General features: G+C 34.8%; 1 protein-coding gene across 1 annotated transcript in view; it reads right to left on the minus strand.

The window, feature by feature from the left end:
* Positions 1-2,821: 2,821 nt before the first annotated feature.
* Positions 2,822-22,489, minus strand: part of LOC106134545 (mucin-2) — a 66,391-nt gene continuing 46,723 nt past the window's right edge. The window contains exons 2-14 of the mRNA XM_060944690.1: positions 17,758-18,792; positions 17,448-17,564; positions 16,025-17,035; positions 15,832-15,945; positions 12,191-14,641; positions 11,752-12,000; positions 10,022-11,503; positions 9,440-9,859; positions 9,157-9,202; positions 8,619-8,818; positions 7,741-8,019; positions 6,127-6,246; positions 2,822-5,383 (exon numbers count right to left, since the gene is read on the minus strand). Of these exons, the coding sequence (XP_060800673.1) occupies positions 5,294-5,383; positions 6,127-6,246; positions 7,741-8,019; positions 8,619-8,818; positions 9,157-9,202; positions 9,440-9,859; positions 10,022-11,503; positions 11,752-12,000; positions 12,191-14,641; positions 15,832-15,945; positions 16,025-17,035; positions 17,448-17,564; positions 17,758-18,792 (7,614 nt within the window). The 3' untranslated portion in view covers positions 2,822-5,293. The remainder of the gene's footprint in view (positions 5,384-6,126; positions 6,247-7,740; positions 8,020-8,618; positions 8,819-9,156; positions 9,203-9,439; positions 9,860-10,021; positions 11,504-11,751; positions 12,001-12,190; positions 14,642-15,831; positions 15,946-16,024; positions 17,036-17,447; positions 17,565-17,757; positions 18,793-22,489) is intronic.

The raw sequence follows: 22,489 nt of genomic DNA on the forward strand, positions 1-22,489 counted from the left end.
GACAGAGCCGATAGTCCCGAAAAGACTGAATGGCCACGTTCAGCTACTCGGCTTAATGATGGTATTGAGATCCAAATAGTAACAGGTTACTAGCCCATCGCCAAAAAAAAGGATCACAATTTTATAAGCCTATCCCTTAATCGCCTTTTACGACATCCATGAGAAAGTGGTCCTATTCTTTTTTGTATTGGTGCCGGAAACCACACGGCACCGGCGCGCCCCGTACCTCTGCGAATAATGCTCTTCTTCAGCACTCACGAAGTTAAGCAGCTCGCTATCCTTTGGCAGCTACTTGCTGAACCTCGTATCTATAGCCTAAATCGACGCCCTCTTAAAAACTTAAATCTAGTGCTTATAAAGGTTTTAGTTGCTTCTATGGATTTTTAAAATGTCTCTCATGACTCTTACCTCTGACGTATTACCTAAACGTCACAATAAAGACCTAAAATTTTATGAAAGATATAATTTGAAAAAAAAAACAAAAGCTGATAATTAAGTATTTTAAAATTTTTAGATATCTAAAATAAATGGACTTAGCATAATTGTACACCTGTTTCTAACTGAATGCAGTGTATACCAGTTTAAACATAATTCTAGCAAATTAGTCATTGTAATTTATTCGTCACTCTGACCTTTCTGACAAATAAAATATTAATCACTTAGTAACATTAAAAGCTACAAGCTTTTATTGACCATACACAAAAGGAAAATCATGTTTCTAATATTTTTTAACTAATTATGATTGTCCAAAAATATTGATAAAATAACGATAAATGACTTAGAACTCGACACAAAGTTAGTGAAATTTTATTGGAAAATTTGTATCACTTTTGATTATCAATCATATACATCAATACCTTAACGGAACAAACAGCTACGTAATCATCATATAAAAACACATTAGAAAAGCGTGTCTGTTCATACAATATATCCAATCATATAGTGAACTAAATTTTATTGTTTTTCGGATATTTGGAAGCAAAAACCTAATGAATACTTTAATTAAATTTGCACACTTACCTTATATCTAATCGCAAAATTGTACTATGTACAGTGTTATCGACAAACTAGTTATATCTTGATTAATGATACACGTTGATTTCAAGAACTGTTTGTTATAAATTACCTCACGTTGTCACACCTTTTTACCTTTTACCCGTGGCTATGGCTGTTTATCGATATATTTTGGTTGTTTTAAGTATGATACTTAGTAAGATAAGAATTTTAAAAAAGCCCTATCTGTTTTTCTGTACTTATGTGTATTTATGTTCACTAATCTTTAGGATAACTGGACGTATTTTTTTTTTGTTATACATATGTATATTGTTGTTGTTTTTTGTTATGTATTGTATTCTTATATAAACTCTGCAGAGTGGTGATGATGTAATCGGCATTCAAGTCAGAAAGAAGAAGCACACTCTTCTTATACATACATACATATGGTCACGTCTATATCCCTTGCGGGTTAGACAGAGCCAACAGTCTTGAAAAGACTGAATGAAGGCCACGTTCAGCTATTTGGCTTAATGATAGAATTGAGATTCAAATAGTGATAGGTTGCTAGCCCATCGCCTAAAAAAATAATCCCAAGTTTGTAAGCCTAACCCTTAGTCGCCTTTTACGTCATCCATGGGAAAAGAGATGGAGTGGTCCTATTCTTTTTTGTATTGGTGCCGGGAACCACACGGCAAAGGCACATGCCACATGGCACTCTTCTTATAAAATAAATATTTAGCTTGAATTACCTAAAGGTTACTCAATTTAGTGTCAATCATAAACTCTTTACATGCACAAAGTTGCGGTTTTAATGTTTCATTCTTGAAATTTTTCTTTTACTTAAATATCAGTCCTTGCCTTTATAAAAATGTAATGCAAATGATTGATTAATAAGCTGTGCCCTTAGTCAAAGTCAAAGCTAAATACTGACACCGGTTTTTTTAAACATACATAAAAAAATACAATCATACGAATGAATGTCGCGAGTCTCAAGGTTGTGCCAATATTGTTATCAGGACATCTGAGCTTATTCTAGAACCTGTTTTATTATTATTATTATAATGTAAGCAGGCTGTTGAAGGCGTGTCTTAAATTACAAGTGACCATTACAAAAAAAAAGTTATTTATACTTAAGGTTCTATGTCTGTATTGAACAATGATATATGCTATAATTAGGTTTAGCGTTATTAATAAATGCAAACATAAACATCCCATTAAGGACGTCCTGGTAAAGGGTCAGATCAAAAGTACCCGAAACCGCCGAGCTTGCATGAAAGTTATGAATGTGGATGAAGAGAAGGAAGTATGCAGAGATCGTGGCAAGTAGAAAGAGGTAGTCTCTGACTACCCCTCCGGGAAAGAGGCGTGATTTTATGTATGTATGTATAAACATCCCGTTTATATCCATAACAGGGTAGAAAAAGCAGTAAGTTACAGATTAGAAAGCTGTATGGCTAAATGATGAAATTGAAATAGGGAAAATTACTAGTCCATTTTCTTTAAATAATCTGAATACATACATACATATGGTCACGTCTATATCCCTTGCGGGGTAGACAGAGCCAACAGTTTTGAAATGACTGAATGGCCACGTTCAGCTATTAGGCTAAATGATAGAATTGAGATTCAAATAGCGACAGGTTGCTAGCCCATCGCCTAAAAAAGGATCCCAAGTTTGTAAGCCTATCCCTTAGTCGCCTTTTACGACATTCATGGGAAAGAGATGGAGTGGTCCTATTCTTTTTTGTATTGGTGCCGGGAATCACACGGCATATTGAATAAAACAATGTGTTAATTTATAAATTAGTTTATTTCGCATCATTATTTCAATCGTATTACTTACAAGTATTATGATATCAAAATTTTAATCCCTCTGCTGACCAAAGCTTCTTTCAACCATTTTCTTTGCCCAACAGTAGGATCAGAAATGTCGATAAAAAAAATAAAAAGCTTATAAGGCGCTTAATCTTACATTTATTTCACAGCACCCAGAAATGTTTACCTAAATTGCTTAAATATTCTTTTGTTCCACAGAACAGTGAATGCGACGCCACAAGAAAGACCGGCGCGACATTCCCGGCTCTGTGGTTTTTCTAGTACAAATAAGTAGTATAAAACATTCAAATTTACTTTTTACTACATTTAAAAGCTAAAAAGCGGCAGTGATGTTACAATTTTTGACACAGACCCCACTTCATTGCTCTGTAGTTTTTAACAATAAATGAAACTATACAAAAAATAATTAAATCTAATAAATTCAACAAATCCAATCATTCCGGAGTTAACTTTGAATTTCCTAACTGGGTTCAAAATATACATACGTTAAATACAGTCTTACCTTCTAATCCCTTACCTATCTTTTAAATGTTTACCCGTCTCATAACCTACGGGTGAAACCTTAGAATAGAGAACAAAACTAGAAACCATCACTTCCGAGATATTTATACATACATACATAGGGTCACATCTATATCCCTTGTGGTAGACAGAGCCAACAGTCTCGAAAAGACTGAATGGCCACGTTCAGCTATTTGGCTTAATAATAGAATTGAGATTCAAATAGTGACAGGTTGCTAGCCCACTGCCTAAAAAAGAATACCAAGTTTGTAAGCCTATCATAATGTCTTTTATTTATTTTAAAGGATAATTAATTTATTAATGGCAACAAACAGTCGTATATACTGAGGTGGTTGTGAAATACTTCATTACAAAGGTATCTTATAAATGGTAATAATTGGGTATACAATTTTTACACTTAAAAAACCGAAATGCAATTTCTTAACAAAACACTATCAACAAGCATTGATTAAAATTTTGCATAAACATTGATCTAATTTATACAGAGGAAACCAGTAAGAATCACGCTAGGTAGTCAAGAATTTCTCATTTGAATTTGCTCGAACGCTTATTCTAGTTTTGTTCTGTATTCTTAGGGTGGAACACCTACCTTATTCATCGGATTGAAGCTATCTATAATCGCTCACCACACCTTAATTCCCAAAACGATTAGATAGTTTTTAAGATAAATCGATAATTAATTAGCGACAACAAATAACTTTTGATAAGTATTGAAAATTACAAGGCTGAAATTAGCTTCGTTTAAGAAATATTGAATTGTCGGAACTTCCTGACTATATAGTTCCTGAAGGAATAGTTTTTAATTGCTATAAATAAATAAATAAAAGTTGAGAGAAGCGAGTAGGTACAATGCACGTGCTAAAATGGCACATGTAGTCTTAAAGTAGAATAGAGCTTAAAACTAAATTTTAATCTAAAACATTCGACAAGGCGTTATAAAATTCTTATTTAATAACCCAACTGCGCGGTATATGAAAACAGGGCATAATCCTTTAATTTCATTTAAATAAAATATTAAAATGGTAGTTATTATGTCACTAGATGCCTATAAAGTGTGATATATATAAATTTTACTACCTAAACAATATATTAATTAATTACAGTAAATAAAATTAACTTACGTCATTTCAAATAGAAAAAAAAATTGTGCCTATTTAGATATATATATATATTAATCTTATATTCAAGTCATTTCAGGTACATAAAAGTCAAATATTGTTATTTTGTGCACAGTTGGGTAAAATTATGGTAACGTTAGGTTCCAATAAACAAGGCGAAACCAGTTTAAAATCTATATGATGATAGATTTAAAACAAAGCTAGGTATAGCAATTTGCATAGTCCATCACATTTGCACAAGAAAATCCATATATTTACAAGTATGAAAATAATAGATTTTCCTAAGAACCAAAAAGTTGTGATTACACAAGAACTTTTTAAATATTTTTATAATAAATACTAAGACAGTTCTAACATCACAATGTTCTTAACCCTAAGCCAGACCAAACATTAATCAATGTAGTTTTATATTTTACAGAAATAATTGGAATTAAAAATGTTCAACAGCTATTTATTTAGGAACATTTTAAAAAGAACTACTTTATACAGAAATTTTTAGAAAAAATTAAGTAACTAACTAGAAAAACTCACAGACTTAGTAGGGAATATATTGATACGACATTATCTAGAACTAAATAGATATAAATTAGGAATCATATAAATGAAAAATAATGAAAATTGTTAGGCGGGAAGGTCTCTCTCACGAATTGCGCTCGACATAAGGACAAGAAAATGACATTGAAAACAATTAATAAACTGTTTTATTATTCCCTAAAAATCTGCGAGTCAGTACATCTCAAAGCCTAGTATTTACATTTGAGCACTAGCAACACACAGTGCGTACTATGACACTTTCGGAAAAGTTTTCAGTTCAACAGTCTTCACCCGGAGTTGCCCGAGCCGTTCACATAAACGTCGGTGGCCGCCCGCTGCCCAGCGCGGATCACGCTTTGGACCGTCTGAGCTGCGCCCTGGAATTTAAAAAAAGAAATTGAGCGATTTATGTAACAATTTTTTTTTTTGTGGAACTCATTACTTTAAGTATTTGGAAGAAACGCAATGGACGATCATAATATTTTGTTTTAGAAATATAATTATTTAATATTTAAGGTATTATGTATTTTTGTCAAATTTGGTGCCGACAAGATGTATATTTTCATCATATTTATAAAAGTTCATGATAAAATTAAACGAAAATGTTGTCATATTAATGTAAGAGTTTTCAATTATTATTATGTTCAATTTATATAAATGTCGGTGTTTTGATAATTATCAAAATATGTTTCTTTTAAAAAATAACTTAAAAAAATATTCTAAATTGTGAGTTAGTGACATTAAATCAGAGATATACAAATATTACATTAATAAGCTGTTAATCAGCATGAAAATTTATTGTGATAAGCATAATTAGATCCTTAATTTTAAGTCCAAGCGTGCCTGAAATAAAACAAAAAATAATAGTTCACTTAAATAATAACCACTAATATAACAAAAAATAAACATCATTTTTTTATTATATAATGTCACAAGACAATTTAATTACTCCTATATACCAAATATACTGCTGTAGTGTAAACATCAGGTGAGATGGAAGACAAATGCCTTATCTTATAAGTATTGAATATAAATAATACCAAATCTTTACGATATGAAATCAGTTTTGACATGTACTTCTTCAGCAGCTTGTGTCATAATTATAATGTATGTTATTTACCTGGATGGCAGCTCCCAGGAACTGCGAGAATGCTCTCGTCACATTAATGGCCGCTGATACCAGCTGCCCCCTCCCAGGAGCCTGTTGTGACGTCACAGCCCCGGGGGGTTCCAGAGGTATCTAGCAAAATCCAGCACAACTCTATAATTATCCTGATGTACCACGTATCATAGCTGTGTGCGTTAATTGCTGAGAAATGTGATAGGCTGATATAGTTAACAACTTAAATTCACAAAACGAAAATTTACTCCAATATAGTTAATCAATTTCTTTTTTAATTATTTCAAGTCGTATTTAAGCCGTGTGCATCAAGATGTGCGGTTAACAACTCATAAGTGTGTAAAAGTGAAAAGTTACTTCATTGTCACAATAAACAAAAATACCTTACTGTTAGTTGACAAAGTGGAATAAGAACATAGGGTGCTTAAGTGCTATATTTACAATATATAATTATTTATATACAGAACCTAAGAAAAAGCAAATTGAGTGTACTTGATACAATAACTGTTATTCTAAAGTACAGATTATCTTTTAAAAAAGAACTAAGTAAGTAATTCATGCATCTTGTTAAATTATCTAAGAAATGTAATACAAAGAAAAAGGTAAAAGCATTATAATTCTAGAAAGTATGTAAATGTGTTAAATTGTAACTAAAGTAATTTATACAGTTTTACTCACCAATATTTACAAAATTATGAGTTCACTCAACAATGTCCAGAGGTATGACATATTATTATGTTGTAAATTGAGAACATTTGTAACATCATTTTGAAGATTTAGTACAAAACTATGTACCAATACGATGATATATTTTTTTAATCTATTTATGTTTTGGTTCTAAAATGTTCTACCGTTGATATTAATAACCAGCCTACTAGTAAAATTACGGTAATTGTTAAAAAGCAGATAGGTTTTTTCATAATGAACGAGTAAAAACCAATAATAACTTACCAATAGTTATTGTTGTTCTTAATTATAAAACGTAAATATTGATTTTAATTCTAAATTTATTTTAATGTTTATTTGATTTTTTATGTTCCGCTATGAATGATACAATTATTATAAACAAAGTGCAACATTAATTAATCAATAATTTATTAATAACGGTGCAATGTGGCACATAGTGTATTTACAAGCCAACTAAGCCAATTTTGTAATAAATAAATTTATCTAAAATCTTGTAAACGCATATAAAATTATATAAAAAAATCATTGAACTTTTTTAAAACCACTTTTTAACTTAAAGTCAATATTTAACAAACAGCGATATATGACGAAGATGTGCGTATTTGCTTGTTCCAAAAATATATATAAAATCCTTTTGTAAGTTTTTTTTTCGTTTACCTTCTTCAAATAAAAAGTAAGCAAGTAATTAAAGAAAACAAATCTTCTATATCGCTGAATGTATTATTGGCGAATATTGTGTACAAACTATATACAATCCCAAACCCCAGCCCCCAAAACAAAACGAAATATACACCAGTCGGACTTAGATTAATTAGGAACAAGTTAACATTATGTCACCCAGTTAGGAAACACGATCCCTTCAATCTAAAATCGTCCTTCACCTCAGCCCCAATCACACAACCTGAGTAAAAGTGAGGCGAAACCCACTCTGTTCGACGTTGGTTGTTCATCAGCGTTGCCGACGAAGGGTCCTGAGCCAAACCAGTTGACTCTGTTGCTTGTCGCTGCTGATGACGCCACGGAAGGACTAGCTGACGGAGTAGGCCTTCTGTTAGGCCTGCCTGCGGTAGGCCTAGGTGCTGTTTCCCTCCACTGTTGCCAGAGCCAGGCTAAGCCATCCAGAATCGGTCTTCTTGGTGGTGGCGGCGGTGGGGGAGTCGTCGTCCGTCTAGCCTTCGGCGTGACTACCACTTGGTTCAGTAATGCCTACGAGGTTAGAGTTAGGTCAAAAGTGTTGATGATAAGGTGATTCAAGTTCAGATATGATTGTTGTAAACGAAAAAATGTAAAAGCGAGGATTGATATTATAGTGCTAGCGGTTATTATTAGGCAGGATTCACAAATTGAGATATTGTAAATGTATCGAAATTGGTTAATTGATTAAGAATTGTGTGAGGTCTGAATATTCACTTATTTATAAAAAGCGCCTGCGTGTGCCTAGTCCCTTTCTGACACGATCATAGGCTTTGAATTATAATGGCAAACAGCTTAAAAATACTTTGCTCTTATGATACCATAGGGACACAAGTGGTGGTTCTTGTGAATGTGACGTAGCAAATGATTATGGTGACTACATCATACTACGTTTATTCTATTGTTATAAATCTCCCATTTTTAATGGAAACTCCACTAGACCTTTTTGGACAGTCATCTAAATAAGACAGTATAGATTTCTATCGAAACAATAAGCTACACGATATTAATAATGTTCACAAATTTGTTAATTCAATTTCCTATAAGTGTATATTCAGATCAGAAATTAAATTAATATGAAGTGTTAAAATAGTATAGAAGACAGAACTAACGGATAGTCTTAGTTGCTCATCCAAAGAACTTGCCGTCGTTGGGCCGAACCCCTGCTCCTTCAGTAATGCTGCTAGCAACGCGTCATTGCTCTTTCCATACTCAGTACTGAGAGACATGGGCGGTTGAGTTGCTTCGGAGACCATGCTCGGCTTGGTCTGCTTTTGGAGTAACTTCTTGAGGGCTTCGTCTGATGTTTGGCCTGAAATGTGTTTAAGGACGTTTTTAATTCGTCCGGTATTTAATTGGTTAGAATATTTCAATAGTACTTGTTAAATTCCAAATGCAATTGAAGTTATATTTGCTGATAAGTTTGCTGAAGTATAATGTACATGGACTTTTGCAGGTGGAGTATTAAACAATGAGAAATTACATACACTTCTGATAAACAACTTCTTTAGTGAGTTCCGGTTAAAAATAAGTTAAAGATATAATTAAACGTCACACTTTGTAACAAAAACTGTAGAGGAAATAACTAATTTCAGATGATTAGATTCCAGCGGTTTTTTTTGCTGTACCTCCAATCTTTACAGCACTCACCTGTAAGAGCCAGTTTATTATTTTGTGTAGTAGTCGGCTGTGCATCCTGCAATTTCACCAGAGTTTTTAATAGTTTTCCGTCGTCTTGTACAGTCTTTAAGTCATCTTTCACAGCTATTTTTGCACCAAACGGCAGGTCAGTCAAATTAGCATTTATTGTTTTTGGTCGTACTTTAGATTTTTGTGATATAGAGTCAAATGATTCAGTAAGTGGAGAAGGTGCTGCGAGTAAATTGGATAACAGCTTCAAATCACTATTTGCCTCTTTCATGTTGGAACTTACTTTTAAATTGGTAAGAGTTGGTAGTGTGGGGATGTTGAATTTAGACGGGTCCTGACCCGTTGCTTTTATGAGAGCTTGTAGTAGTTTCGTGTCTTCCTGAAATTGTTTTAAATCTTCTTCAAGCGATGGGGTATTTGCTGTAACTGTTGTTGTGCTTGGTGTAGTTGTTGTTGTTGTCGTCGTCGTCGTTGTCGTTGTAGTCGTGCGTGCTGTTGTGGTAGTGCGTGCGGTAGTTGCCCTTGTGCTTGTAGATGTAATGGCATTGTTTACATTATTAGCAATATTTTTCCCTGTGCGGACGTCGGCACTTGTACCCGTCTGTATTTCATTCAGACTCCTTTCTACAGCAAGTGCAATAATACGATTAGCAAGTGCCGCTTCTGGATCGTCATTATTGGGATTTGCTTTTAACACTGATTTCTGTAAAAACAAATAAAAAGAATTAAAAACAGTTTTAATTTTTTTTGGGAGACATTAATTTCACGTTTTTGTTCTGTTCAGTCATAACATTTCAAATATCATGTACTTTATAAAAGTCAATAATATAACAATATAAATCTGTATTATGTATGTAATACGTACCAAATTCTTCAAAAATGCTAAATCCTCTTCAACTGAAAATGTAGAAGTACTAGGCATATCTGTAGTAGACGTCACTTTGGTAATTGGTGCACGTCGTGCTGATAATGTTGTAGGAACACTTCTTGACGTAGTTGATCTTCTTGGTGAAAAAGTTGTAGATATTTTCACAGCTTCTGTTGTTGTAGGCTGCAATGTATTTGAAATAGTTCTAGGAACGAACGTTAATGGAGGAGCTTGTGTTGTGCTTTGTGATGTATAAACAGGTCGTACATTCATTGGTGTCGTTGGATTAGACCCTAGAGATGTAGTCAATGGATTTGAAGCTATTCTCACGTTTGAGGTCACTCCAGTTATAATGGGAGGACTAAAATTATTAGCTGGTGTTTGCCCTACTGCTTGCAGTAGTGCCTGTAGCAGTTTTGTGTCTTCTTCTAATTTTTTTATATCCGCGTCAATCGATGTAGTACTAGTTGTTGGCACGGTGCTTGTTGTTGTTGGTCTAGTCGTTGTTGTTGATGAAGTGGTTGTGGTAGTTGTTGTACTAGGTGCCGTTAATCGAGTAGTTGTCTTAACATCAAATAATGGTAAATTAAATGAGGCTGGATTTTGCCCCGTAGCTTCTAATAAGGCCTTTAGAAATTTAGTATCTTCCTCTAATTGTTTTAAATCAGCTTCTATTGATCTTGATGTTGTTGTTTTACTTCCGGGATTCTTCACATTTCCCTGTTTAGTAGATGTTAGAGGAGAATTCGCATTTTGACCGGCTGATAACAATGCTTGCAATAACTTTTCTTCTTCGATTTGTCTGGCAGAAAGAGATGTAATTGTTGTCGAAGGCAATGATGTTGTTGTCAAATCAGTAAACAAATTAGCATTGCTTTGTATATTCAAGTTTTTTGGATCACGTGTTCCTAATAATAATTGTTGAAGAAATTGTGTATCTTCTTGATAACGCTTTTCTTCTTCGATGGATACCGTTGAGAATGGTAACGTCGTTGGTGGTAATGTTGAAGTAACGGTTGTAGGTATATTAGTTTCAGCTGCGGTAGTGAAAGAATTTGAAGACGATACCATAGTACTTTTAGGGACTTCTGTTGTTGTAAGCGCTGCTATTGTGGTAGAGACCACTGTTGTTGTTGGCGCTTGTGTAGTAGTTATAACAGGGTTTAATGTGGTTGTCGTGACCGTTGTCGTCGACGGAAGCGTTTCTGTAGCCAATGTTTCGACTAGATTGCTAGTTGCCTCAAAAACGGTTGTTGTTGGCACATCCGTCCGTATGCTAGTTTGAATTTGTGGAGTCTGTGTATTTATCTCTGTGACAGTTGAGGCAGTATTTAATTGCATATCTGTTGTGGCTGTCTTAGTGGCCAGTTTCAACACATTGGAATTCTGAGGAGCTACTGTAACTTCATCTATAGGAATAAATTTAAATACAGCATTTCCTGTACCATCACCTGGTTTTTCTGTCCGTATTTGTTTTGTCTGTAATTTTACAAAATTTTATTTAAAAATGTCCACTTTTAAAAAATAATATTAAACAACTTAACAATAACCCTCTAATATCCGCCACCAGTTACCACTGACCAATTCTATAGTAATTGTTCCTATTTCATGCAATATATACGGAACCTTAAAGTAACTAGAGTTTGATGTATGGTTGCCTATGAAATGTGATTTAAAATTAGTAACTAGCTAATAAGTGTATACCGACATAAATAATGACATTATACCTCCGGATCAATATCCAGTGTTAATATTCTCGGTTCGCTAGTAGAACTTGTCATTGATGATAAAACCTTTTCCTCTTTAGCGGCTGTAGAAATACTATTAAGCAGAATCTCATCAACGGAAGGTAGCATTGTTGTTGTGCGTAAACTCAATACATGCGAGGCAGTGCTTTTTTCAGCAGGCGACTTATTTGTGGCAGTAGTTATACCAAATGAACTGCTATCTTTTATATTAAGTGCCGATGAAGAGATCTGCAATTATGAAATAAAATGTTACCCTCTGCAGTGTTAATATTTTAAGCATTATCGTGCAATAGGCATGCATATTTACGAGATAACCCAAAATCCCTGTTCATGCGCAGTCCTCGCTCGAAGTGTTCAAGCACCCAGTGAAAGATAAACCCAAGCAGAGCATTCAAGCTAAACAACTGAAAGTCAATACCATCTGTTGTAGGTTATTTACAGTGTCTGTTGTTATACGATCCGTTTCGTTATTTGAGGTGTCTGAGGATGTCACTGTATTAGTGGATACTCGGATAGGGTTAGACTGCGGCCGTACAATGGCCGGGTTGTTATGGATGGGGCTGTATGGATTTCGCAAACTCCATGGACTGATTGGTAGTATGTCAATTTTTTGCATAACTCGTGGCACTCTAGTCCCATTCGGGAATCTACGGATTACTGTGTTATTGGGTAGTACGCCGTAAATGATGTATGGGCTTGCCTCTGTTAATGATTCCAGCACGTCATCGTTAGGATTTTTACGTACCACAGTATTATTAGGTAAAATTCCAAAAATAACATAGTCTTTTTTTGGAGGTGTTGAACTTACAACCCCCGTCTGTATGCTTGAAATTATATTTTGGTTTGTTTCATTTGTAGATGATATATTACTGGTTTCTGTATTCGATTCAGTTGTTGTTTCAATATCAATCGATGTGTTGTCAATGTTTGTTTGTGAAGTTGTTTCTGTTAACATTGAATCTGTTGTTGTTTCTGTCATTGCATCTTGCATAAGTGTTGATGTGGATTCACCGAGATTTCGGTCAAAAATCTCTACTGTAGCTGGTTCTGTAGTAGAAGTAACAGTGGTACTTTCGATGTTGTTTGATGAAGCTGTAGTTGTTGGTTCAGTATCACCAATGCGTGATAAAACGGCCATTCCATTAGTTTCTAATGGCGGTGTTGTTGTTGATGTAATAGCTAGATCAGCTTGAGAATTTTCATTGCTAGAGGCCATGGATATATTGGAGGTTGTTGAATTTGTTACAGGATCAACAGAAGGATTAGTTGTAGAAGATGTTGGGTCGTTTGTTGCAATAGTCAAGTCATTTGGTTCAGTCGTAGAAGTAAATGAGTTCATAATTTTAGTCAAACGATTGGAAAGAGGAATATTATTTGTTTGTATTGTATCTATTACAGGTGTTGCTGTTGCTATTTCATCATTATGAAGTTTTATTAGGTCTTCTATCATCTTCAAAACTCTAGCTTTTTTAGATAATACCCAAACCTGAAGGGGAGATAACTTTTGATTTTGAAGATCTTCGTTTCTTAATAATGGCGCTGCGTTGGGATTCTGTTTTACAGGAGTTTTTGTGGTGTCTTCCCATAAACGAAAATTTGACAAAAATGGGAAAGGAGCGGGTCTGTTAGCTGTTGTACTACTGTCTAGGTCTACATTTCCCGAATCTGTTTCTTGTAAGTTAGAAGACGTTGAACTAACTTGGTTAATTGTACTACGTGTTGATAATATAGTGGGATTCGTGACCGTTATCTCATTGTATGTCAACGTCGTCTGACTACTCGATACAGGTATAGTGCTTGTGATTTGTTGTGAATTTACGGGGCTATTTACAGCTAGTGTGGAATTGTCAGCGAGACCTACTGTCGTTTCGATACTATTACTTGTATTTACATTAGAGTCACTCATTACATTTTGGACAATAATTGTACTACTCGTGTTAATATCAATATTATTTGAAACGTCTATATTTTCAGTGTCCTTTATATCATCCAAACTGTAAGGAGTAGTATTTGGAATAATGTCTACATTGTCAGCTCCAGTCGCAAGTCCGTCTAATGCCCTGGGAATTAGTGTCTTTAACAACTTAGCCATATCTAGGGATAGCTTACTTTTACTGTTGCTATCCATATTTTCAATAATATTTTTAATGTTATTGGACAACATGCTAGTTAGTTCAGAGGATACTACATTGTTACTTGATATTAAAATATCAGACACAGTTTTATGTACCGTTGTTGGATGGTCAGTTGTTGCTCTAACATATGTAGGTTCAGGTGCTGTAGTGGGTTGGTCTGACGATGGTTCAGAGTATAATACCTTTATGGCAAATGGTCGTCTAGCGGAAACAGGAGTGGTAGGAGTAGGGGTAGGGATAGGAATAGGTGGTGCGGTATTCACTAGAGCTATATTTCCATCTTCTGTGTTTAATGGTTGTATAGTACTTTCCCCAACCGACAAATGATTAATCACATTTTGTGTCTGGTCAGTGTTCTGTACAAGTTTAGCATTTGTGTTTGCACCAGCACTTGATGTGTCTTGACTTGCAAAGCCTTTGACACTATTTACATTAATATTATTACTCACGCCGTTGTGTGATTTTACTATATCGTTATTATTATTTTGATTTTGCGTTACTTCTGTAGTTGAGGATAAACGGGGTCTAGGTGTAGAAGTAAGAATTTCAGCTAAAGCATCAAATATAGATACAGTAACTGACGGTGAATGATGTGTTGCCTCAACGTTCATGATTTGTGATGGTTTTATTAAACTCTCTGAAAGTTTCAAGTCCGCTGAGGTAAGTTTACTCCGTGTCTTAGTAAAAGATATAGCGTTCACGTCTGGCCCTAAGTCAATTTCTTCTCCCTCTACCTGAAATTAGAAGTGGTCTTACCCATATAAAAAGAAAAATAGTAAGATGTGTTTTAAATATTTTTCGTGAGAAGTAAATATTGAATGTAAGAGTCTGATGAATTGAAAGGAAATCAGAAAAGTTCCACACGGAAAATTGTGCAAAGACCAAAGCCTCTTTATAATTCTTGGTAAAAAAGTAACAAGATAGAACAAAAATATGAAAGAAGAATAATAATGTTTGTGTATTAAAACAAGTGACAATTTTTTTACAATTTAATTGTTATGAAACTCCATTCGTTAGTGGGTTGCTATAATACATAATGCACTTACATTATATACTATAATTGAAGAAGTTCATGCGTTAATTCCCAATATGTGCAGCTTTGATATTTAAACTATTTTACTTAGTAACTTAATGTTCTGTTTTATTGCAACGCAAGAACTTTTCGTATCATACAAATTTGTTCGTTTCAAAGACATTTTTATAACATTACAAAAATATAAATAGATGAAATAATTGTGAATTGTTACCTAAAATTAATTTAATATTAATCTTAATCTCTTTGAAACCAATCCACTATGATATTATGACTAATGATAATGATATTTATAACTAAATGATTCCGTTAACCAGTTCTATGGATGATTCGTGTGTTAATGACGGTGATGTGAAGCTCTGTCTTGTCATTGACTCGGTCGTAACATCAGGAATATCCTCCGTGTCAAACCAATATGGTTCTTCAATGGACTTTGTCAAAGCGTCGTCAGTAACGAAGAATTTCAGCCAAGCCTTTAGCAATAACAAACTTTTAATTATTATCAGTTTCGCTGTTACTGTTGTTGAAGTTATTTATGAATAGTGTAATTTTGATTTACTGTTAGTAAAGGACTTGTATTAATGAGATGAGAGTAGCCTACATCAAATTAAATTATGTAATGTATTATTATGATTTTTTTCTCTAAATTGAACACATAAAATCTTAATCCAGTTTGTCAATAAAAATATTAATTTCATATAATTAGTGAAATATTTTCTAGTCAAAGATAAATTCCTTTACATTTTGATTTATTAATTTATATAAATATAAGTAAAGCATTTATATTGGGTTAGTCGATCTTATTGCCAATCATATAAAGGGGCTTTGTATAATTTGGAAAACGTCATAGACTTCTGGACCTCTATTTAATTGTATTTACATTCTACTCACAGTTGATGAAGATGTAACGGACGGAACCGTAGGTTTGTAAAATGGTTTATCTAAATAAGAAGCCCGAAACTTTGAGCTAAATCTGCCTTTCATTTTATCAGGCTCAGGTGATATCTGGAAAGTATTATTATAGCTAATTCAATTATATCTCATGAGATGAAAGATGTTTAGAAAAAATAATAGATTTACTTACGACATTAGTTGGATCTTCTGATGTTTTTGAATAGGAATCGCCGTGTTTTCTTGAATTTCTTTCACGTATCTTTGGAGTTGCTGTATTAGGAACATCGATATCTTTTTCGAAGGACTGTATCTGCTTACGATTAGTTCTTGCTGTATGAAAGTTTCTAACACCAGGACTTGTACTACCGAGAGTAGGTTCAATGTTATCAAGATGGTTGATCGAATCTGGATCCTTATAAATTGCATGGTATTTAGCTGTTGTAGGAGTATCGTTAATCACAGATTTATCACTTACATCGGCAGCACTTATTGACTCACTTAAAATATTTTGTTCTTGAGATTCTTTGCTTGTTACCGCTATAATAAACATTTCTTTACTTTCATTTTGTTTCATTTGTGTTTCAGTTATCACATCGTCATTCTTAACAGGATTATTTAACAACGTAAATATTAGCGGAGCATCTGATGCGCCTTCAGTTTTTGGTTCTTCAGCTCGGGTGTTATTGGTCGTTTCTTTTATTGCTTCTGTAGATGACGTTTTATTTTTGCTATTTCTTAAACGTGAATAATACGATGTCCTGGGCAATACCTTAGGTTTCAAATTCGACGACTCCGGTTCTTTTGATTTCTCTTCGGAGGATCGTTCTGTAGTAGTGGTATAATTTTTCCTGTTTGCACTTTTCCGAGAATACACAGTTGGCCTCACAAAAGACTTTTTCGATGATGTGCTTGATTCAATACTGGATCTTGCTGTGATTTCATTTTTAGGGGACTCAGTTGTAGATAATTTAAATTTTCTGCTGTATTTGTAAGCTGGCTTTGCTGTACTTTGACCCGAAGACGTTGTTGTTGATGCTGTAGTTGGAGTAAATGATGTCAATTTCCGACTCCTTGGGTTGTACGAGCCTCGGGGACGAAATTCTGCCTTTTTTATTTTCACAGGTTCTGCAGTGGCAGTGATAGTTTTGTCTTCATTCTTACTTTCTTTTTTTATACCTTCCTGCGTTAGTTTGTTGCGCAACTAGAAAAATAAAAATTTTATTACAAGTTAATAAATATTATATAAACCTTACATTTGTGACAAAATATTGTTTTTATTGCACTGTATTTTTGTTTAGTATCATAGTAGATTGTTGTATATTTCATTAGAACGTATAGTATTGCATATAAAATGTAGTATATTTAAAAAATAATAACAACTTTTGTCCGGGACTTTGGAATTTATTTGTAAGTTATGAAGGTAGATACATTGGAACTTTCTTAGTGCACAGTCTTGCATGAGAAGTGCTTGTGTTTCATCTATGATTATTGTCATCTTCCGATTTTTTTCCGGTATCCGCCTGTCACTACAATTCAGGAATGGAAGTTGTTGTTTATTGCCTATTGGCAATCATGCCTTATCAAAATATTTCTCACAAAACCTATGTCATTACCCGTGAGTATTTGTTTGTAGTGGTCCGAGTGTTGTTGTGTGACGTTCCAAATGTTTTGTAAATTTTTTGTGATGCTTTCAATGACAAACTCTCGCTGCTTGGAGAGCTCGCTTGTGTCTGAAAACAGTCAATAACAGAATTCACTTACGTATATGTTCTTGTTCTTAATGAATATATTACTGCCATATTCTCATGAAATTTAAATGAATTTGAAAAGAATTGTTTGATAAATATGATTGGAGATATATGTATTTGTTTCATATGAAATTTTCGTTTGTTTGTGTAAAGAAAAAAAGAATCAATAACTTACCGATGCATTTTTTGCTTGAATCAAAGCTTTGAAACTTTCTGGATAGTTATCATCTTCGCTAATTTCGTCAGTTGACCGAACCTTAGTTACAGTTACCGATGGCTTAAAATTCCCTTTACCTCTTGCCAATGGTCGTTTTATTTCTTTACTTATGGTTGATATGGTGCTTGTTACTGGTAATGTTTCAGTGCTTGGCTGAAGCGTGGATTGAGTTTCCTCTACCACAATTGGGATGGGAGTCTGATTTTCACTTTGACTAGGAATATTTTCGTTTTTCTGACTAGATTGTTTGACTTCATTGGTAGCTGTAATTCCATCGCCGGTTAAATTGCTATCAGTTTCCGATAATCTTTGTTTGTATCGTAATTTCCTTGAATTTCTTATATCGGAGGTTCTTGCAGTGGTGGGTTCTTTTTCGTAGTTAGATAATAAAGCATTTGTTGTACCAGAAACTTCAAGATCGAGGGATCTAGCATTTGTTCTCGTGTTTATGCGTCCACGCAATCTTTTTGGCGCTATAGTTTCCACAGTTTGAACTGACGAACTCCTTCTTCTGAACTGGTTTTCAGGATTACTTCCCTTTCTCACTTTTTCAATTTCGTCAGTAGCAGTATTATCTTTTTTACTATTTTCCGTTGGAAGAGAAGAGGATGCTAAAGGGGCATGAGATGTTGGTATTCTTCTAACGCCTTGTCGACTTCTACTTCTGTTAGTCTGTTCTGTCTTAGCTGGTGATTCAGTTGTGGTGCTTTCGATATTTCTACTTCGTGATCGACTAGAAATCCTTCTAGAGTCGTATCGTTCGTTGCGTTCGTCTCTTGGCTGAATTGGATCTGCTTCTGAAGAAGTTTCTGTCCTCTGCAGCGGCCTTCTGGATTGAGATCTGGTTCGCACGTCACGTTGAGGTATTTCTTGTCTTCTACTACTTCTGGGCTGGAAAGTGGGCGCGGCTGACTGCTCTCCTTCTGTTGAACTTCTTACATCGGACGCCGTTGGTGATGGCAACCTTCTGTTATACCTCGATGCGCCTTCCACCTGAAAATATTATACAAACGTGTTAAAAAAATACAGAATGCCAACATACATATAGAATTTTAATTAAAATTTAACAATACACATGATTTGACTTCAGTCTCTTTTCTATGGATGAAGGGATAGGCTTTTTTTTGAGCTATGTACTGGTAACCTGTCACTATTTCGAATCTCAATTCTACCGTTAAGCCAAACAGCTGAACGTGGCCTATTAGTATTTGGAAAAATGTTGGCTCTGTCTACCTTGCAAGGGATATAGACGTGACTATATGTATGTATCTAAGTATGATTTAGTCCAAAAAACTCATGAGATCAAATAATAAGAATAATAGCGAAAAGATATTGCATTATTACGACATCAGAAATTGCATATAAATGCAGAAGTAAATACAATACGATATAAACGTATGAGTAACAGCTAGAACAATACCAAGACGGTAGCATAGTTGGTCACTGAGACGGATTATTGCTTACATAAGATGATATAACGCTCGTTATCAGTCATTGATCTTAAATCACACTATTGTTTCTACAGCTATGTTATAAATTGGCATTAAATCTTGTAATGCACCAATAAATGTTATGATGTAGAATGACATGTTTTTCGTATGCCACAAAACTTTAGATATACTTTATCCATTTGGCGTAGATTCCGTAGGAGGCGACAAAGGGCATAACAAGTTATACATAGTGCAACAATCACAGTCCAAGTTGGAGTAGGTTCTTTCAACAATGGTAAAGATTAGATCAGAGTGGCTTTGAATTATCTGTCTAAACTGTCCACTCATGAGTCATACGAATCCTTGACTTCTCTCCAAATATTTGGAGTAATGATGATTACCTAATTCATTGAAAACAGGTGCTATTATTTGCCTCCCTCAGGGAAAGGGGCTTGATTTGTCGTATGGATGTCGTAAAAGGCGACGTCAAAGCGTACCTTAATACCTCATAAGCCTTAGCTTATTAACTTGGGATTCTTTTTTTAGGCGATGGGCTAGCAATATGTCAAAACTAAATGTAGCCGATCAGTCTTTTTAGGACTGTTGGATCTGTCTACCGAGCAATGGATGTATGTAATGCTAATAAAATTACTTAATATAACATTTTCAATAGAACTATTAGTTAAGGCAACAGTCTACGCCCTTAACAACATCAAACTGGGACATACGGACATTGGTTACATGTAAGCAATACTAGAGGCGAACACAATTAAATTGAATCTAAATCTAGACTATTATATTCTAGGACTTATAAGATTTATAGCCAAGTCGGATTTTAAGCGTTAAACTGTCTAGATCGTGCGGTCGTTGGATGAAATAAATTTCTTTAGTGCGCTCAACTATTTGTAATTAACTTGTTTTAAATATTGTATTAATGTAGATGCAGTATATAATATGTTTGGATATTTGTTGCTAAATTTTGTGAAATAAATAAATATATACGAGACAAATTACAGCAATAAAAAATAATAGCAGTGTTTTTAGTTATAATAAATCAAAAGTGTCTATTACCAACAGGATAGACAGATACGACATGCCTTAAGGATGAATTGTGATAGAGTAATAGTGCTTATTATGTTAAATCTATCGCCTTAAAGATGAATCCAAAAGTTTATAAGCTTTTCCATATACCTATTAATTAAGAATGTTAAGGAAACGAGGCGTTGGCAATACACCCGTATTTTTTCACATTCACACCAACATTTTCTTGGACCTTAAAAATACTTTTTTATGAACATACATACATACATAAAATCACGCCTCTTTCCCGGAGGGGTAGGCAGAGACTACCTCTTTCCACTTGCCACGATCTCTGCATACTTCTTTCGCTTCGTCCACATTCATAACTCTCTTCATACAAGCTCGGCGGTTTCGGGTACTTTTGACCTGACCCTTTACCAGGACGTCCTTAATTTGATCAAGATACGTTCGTCTAGGTCTTCCCACTCCGACCTTTCCCTCCACACTCTCCTTGTATATCTGCTTAGTCAACCTGCTTTCATTCATCCTCTCCACATGACCGAACCATCTTAACATACCCTTTTCTATTCCTGTAACTACATCTTCTTTCACATCACAACATTCCCTTATCACGCTGTTCCTTATCCTGTCACTCAATTTCACACCCATCATACTCCTTAACGCTCTCATTTCCACTGCATTTATTCTGCTTTCATGCTTCTTTTGCCATACCCAACTTTCACTCCCATACATTAATGTCGGGACCAACACGCCCCTGTGCACAGCCAGTCGAGCCTTTTTGGATAGTTTCTGACTGCTCATAAAGGCATGCAAAGCTCCATTCACCATGTTCCCCGCGTTCACTCTCCTTTCAATATCACTATCATACTTGCCATCTGATGTAAACTTTGATCCTAGATATACAAACTCTTTCACTTGCTCCACTTTTTCTCCTCCAATCAAAATATTACATGCTGTCATTTCTTTCTCCATTTCAAAAACCAGTGTTTTAGTTTTACTTACGTTCACTTTCATTCCTTTCTCTTTTAAAGCTTCATGCATACAGTTTACCATCTCCTGTAACTCCTCCGCTGATGACGCCAGTATAACCTGATCGTCGGCATAGAGCAGACATTTGACGAGTAACTCATTCATCCTTAATCCACTTTTAGACTCTTTCAAATCTGTCAAACAGCTATCCATAAATAGGTTGAACAGCCACGGTGACGCAACACATCCTTGCCTAACGCCTTTCTCAATCTTAAACCACTCAGTGTGCGCTCCGTTTATCCTGACACAAGCACTCGAATCCTCATATAAGGATTTCAGTGCTCGTATTAAGAGACTGCTCACCCCATGCATAGAAAGTGCTGACCACAATTCATTCCTCTCAACTCTGTCATAGGCCTTTTCCAGATCTACGAATGTGCAATAGACTTTTTGACTCTTGGCCAAAAACTTTTCGGCTATGCACCGCAAGGAAAAGACCTGATCAGTACATCTTCGTACTTTCGAAATCCCGCTTGAGCATCCCATATTTTGTCATCAGTTTCATTCCTGACTCTATTAATCAATACCTTAGCATACAATTTGCCGACGACGCTAAGCAGGCTTATACCACGATAATTTTTGCAGTCCAGCTGTGACCCTTTTCCTTTGTAAAGTGGCACGATAACAGCCTTACACCAATCTTTTGGTACTCGGCCGCTTCTCCAACACAAATTGAAAAGGCAGTACAACTGACTAGCTACTACGCCTTTTCCTGCTTTAAGCATCTCGACCGACACTCTATCACACCCAGCAGCCTTTCCCGCTTTCATACTCTTAAGTGCTTCCACAATTTCGAACATTTCAATTTCGCCTTCCATCTCATTCTCTTTTTCTTCGCTATAGCAGAAATCTTTCTTATTTCCTTCCTTTTTTTCAAATAAACTTTCAAAATAGTCCTTCCATATCTTTAGTACACATTCTTCTCCTTTCACAACGCTACCATCCTGGCATCTGATCCTAGTCAGCTCTCTGGTTATAGTATTTCCTCGGGCTGACCTTACGGATTTCCAGAATACTTTCAGATTTGACTGAAAGTCTTCTGATAGCCTTTTATCAAAATCCTCTTTATACTCTTCTTTCTTTCTAATCACAGCTTTCTTAACCAAATCTTTCATTTTCTTATATTCCTTACGTGCTTCATTCACATCTTCATCTATAACCTCTTGCATTCTTAAGTTAGCTTTTGCTGC

Source organism: Amyelois transitella, chromosome 6 (genome assembly GCF_032362555.1).
Source record: "Amyelois transitella isolate CPQ chromosome 6, ilAmyTran1.1, whole genome shotgun sequence".
NCBI classification, from domain to species: domain Eukaryota; kingdom Metazoa; phylum Arthropoda; class Insecta; order Lepidoptera; family Pyralidae; genus Amyelois; species Amyelois transitella.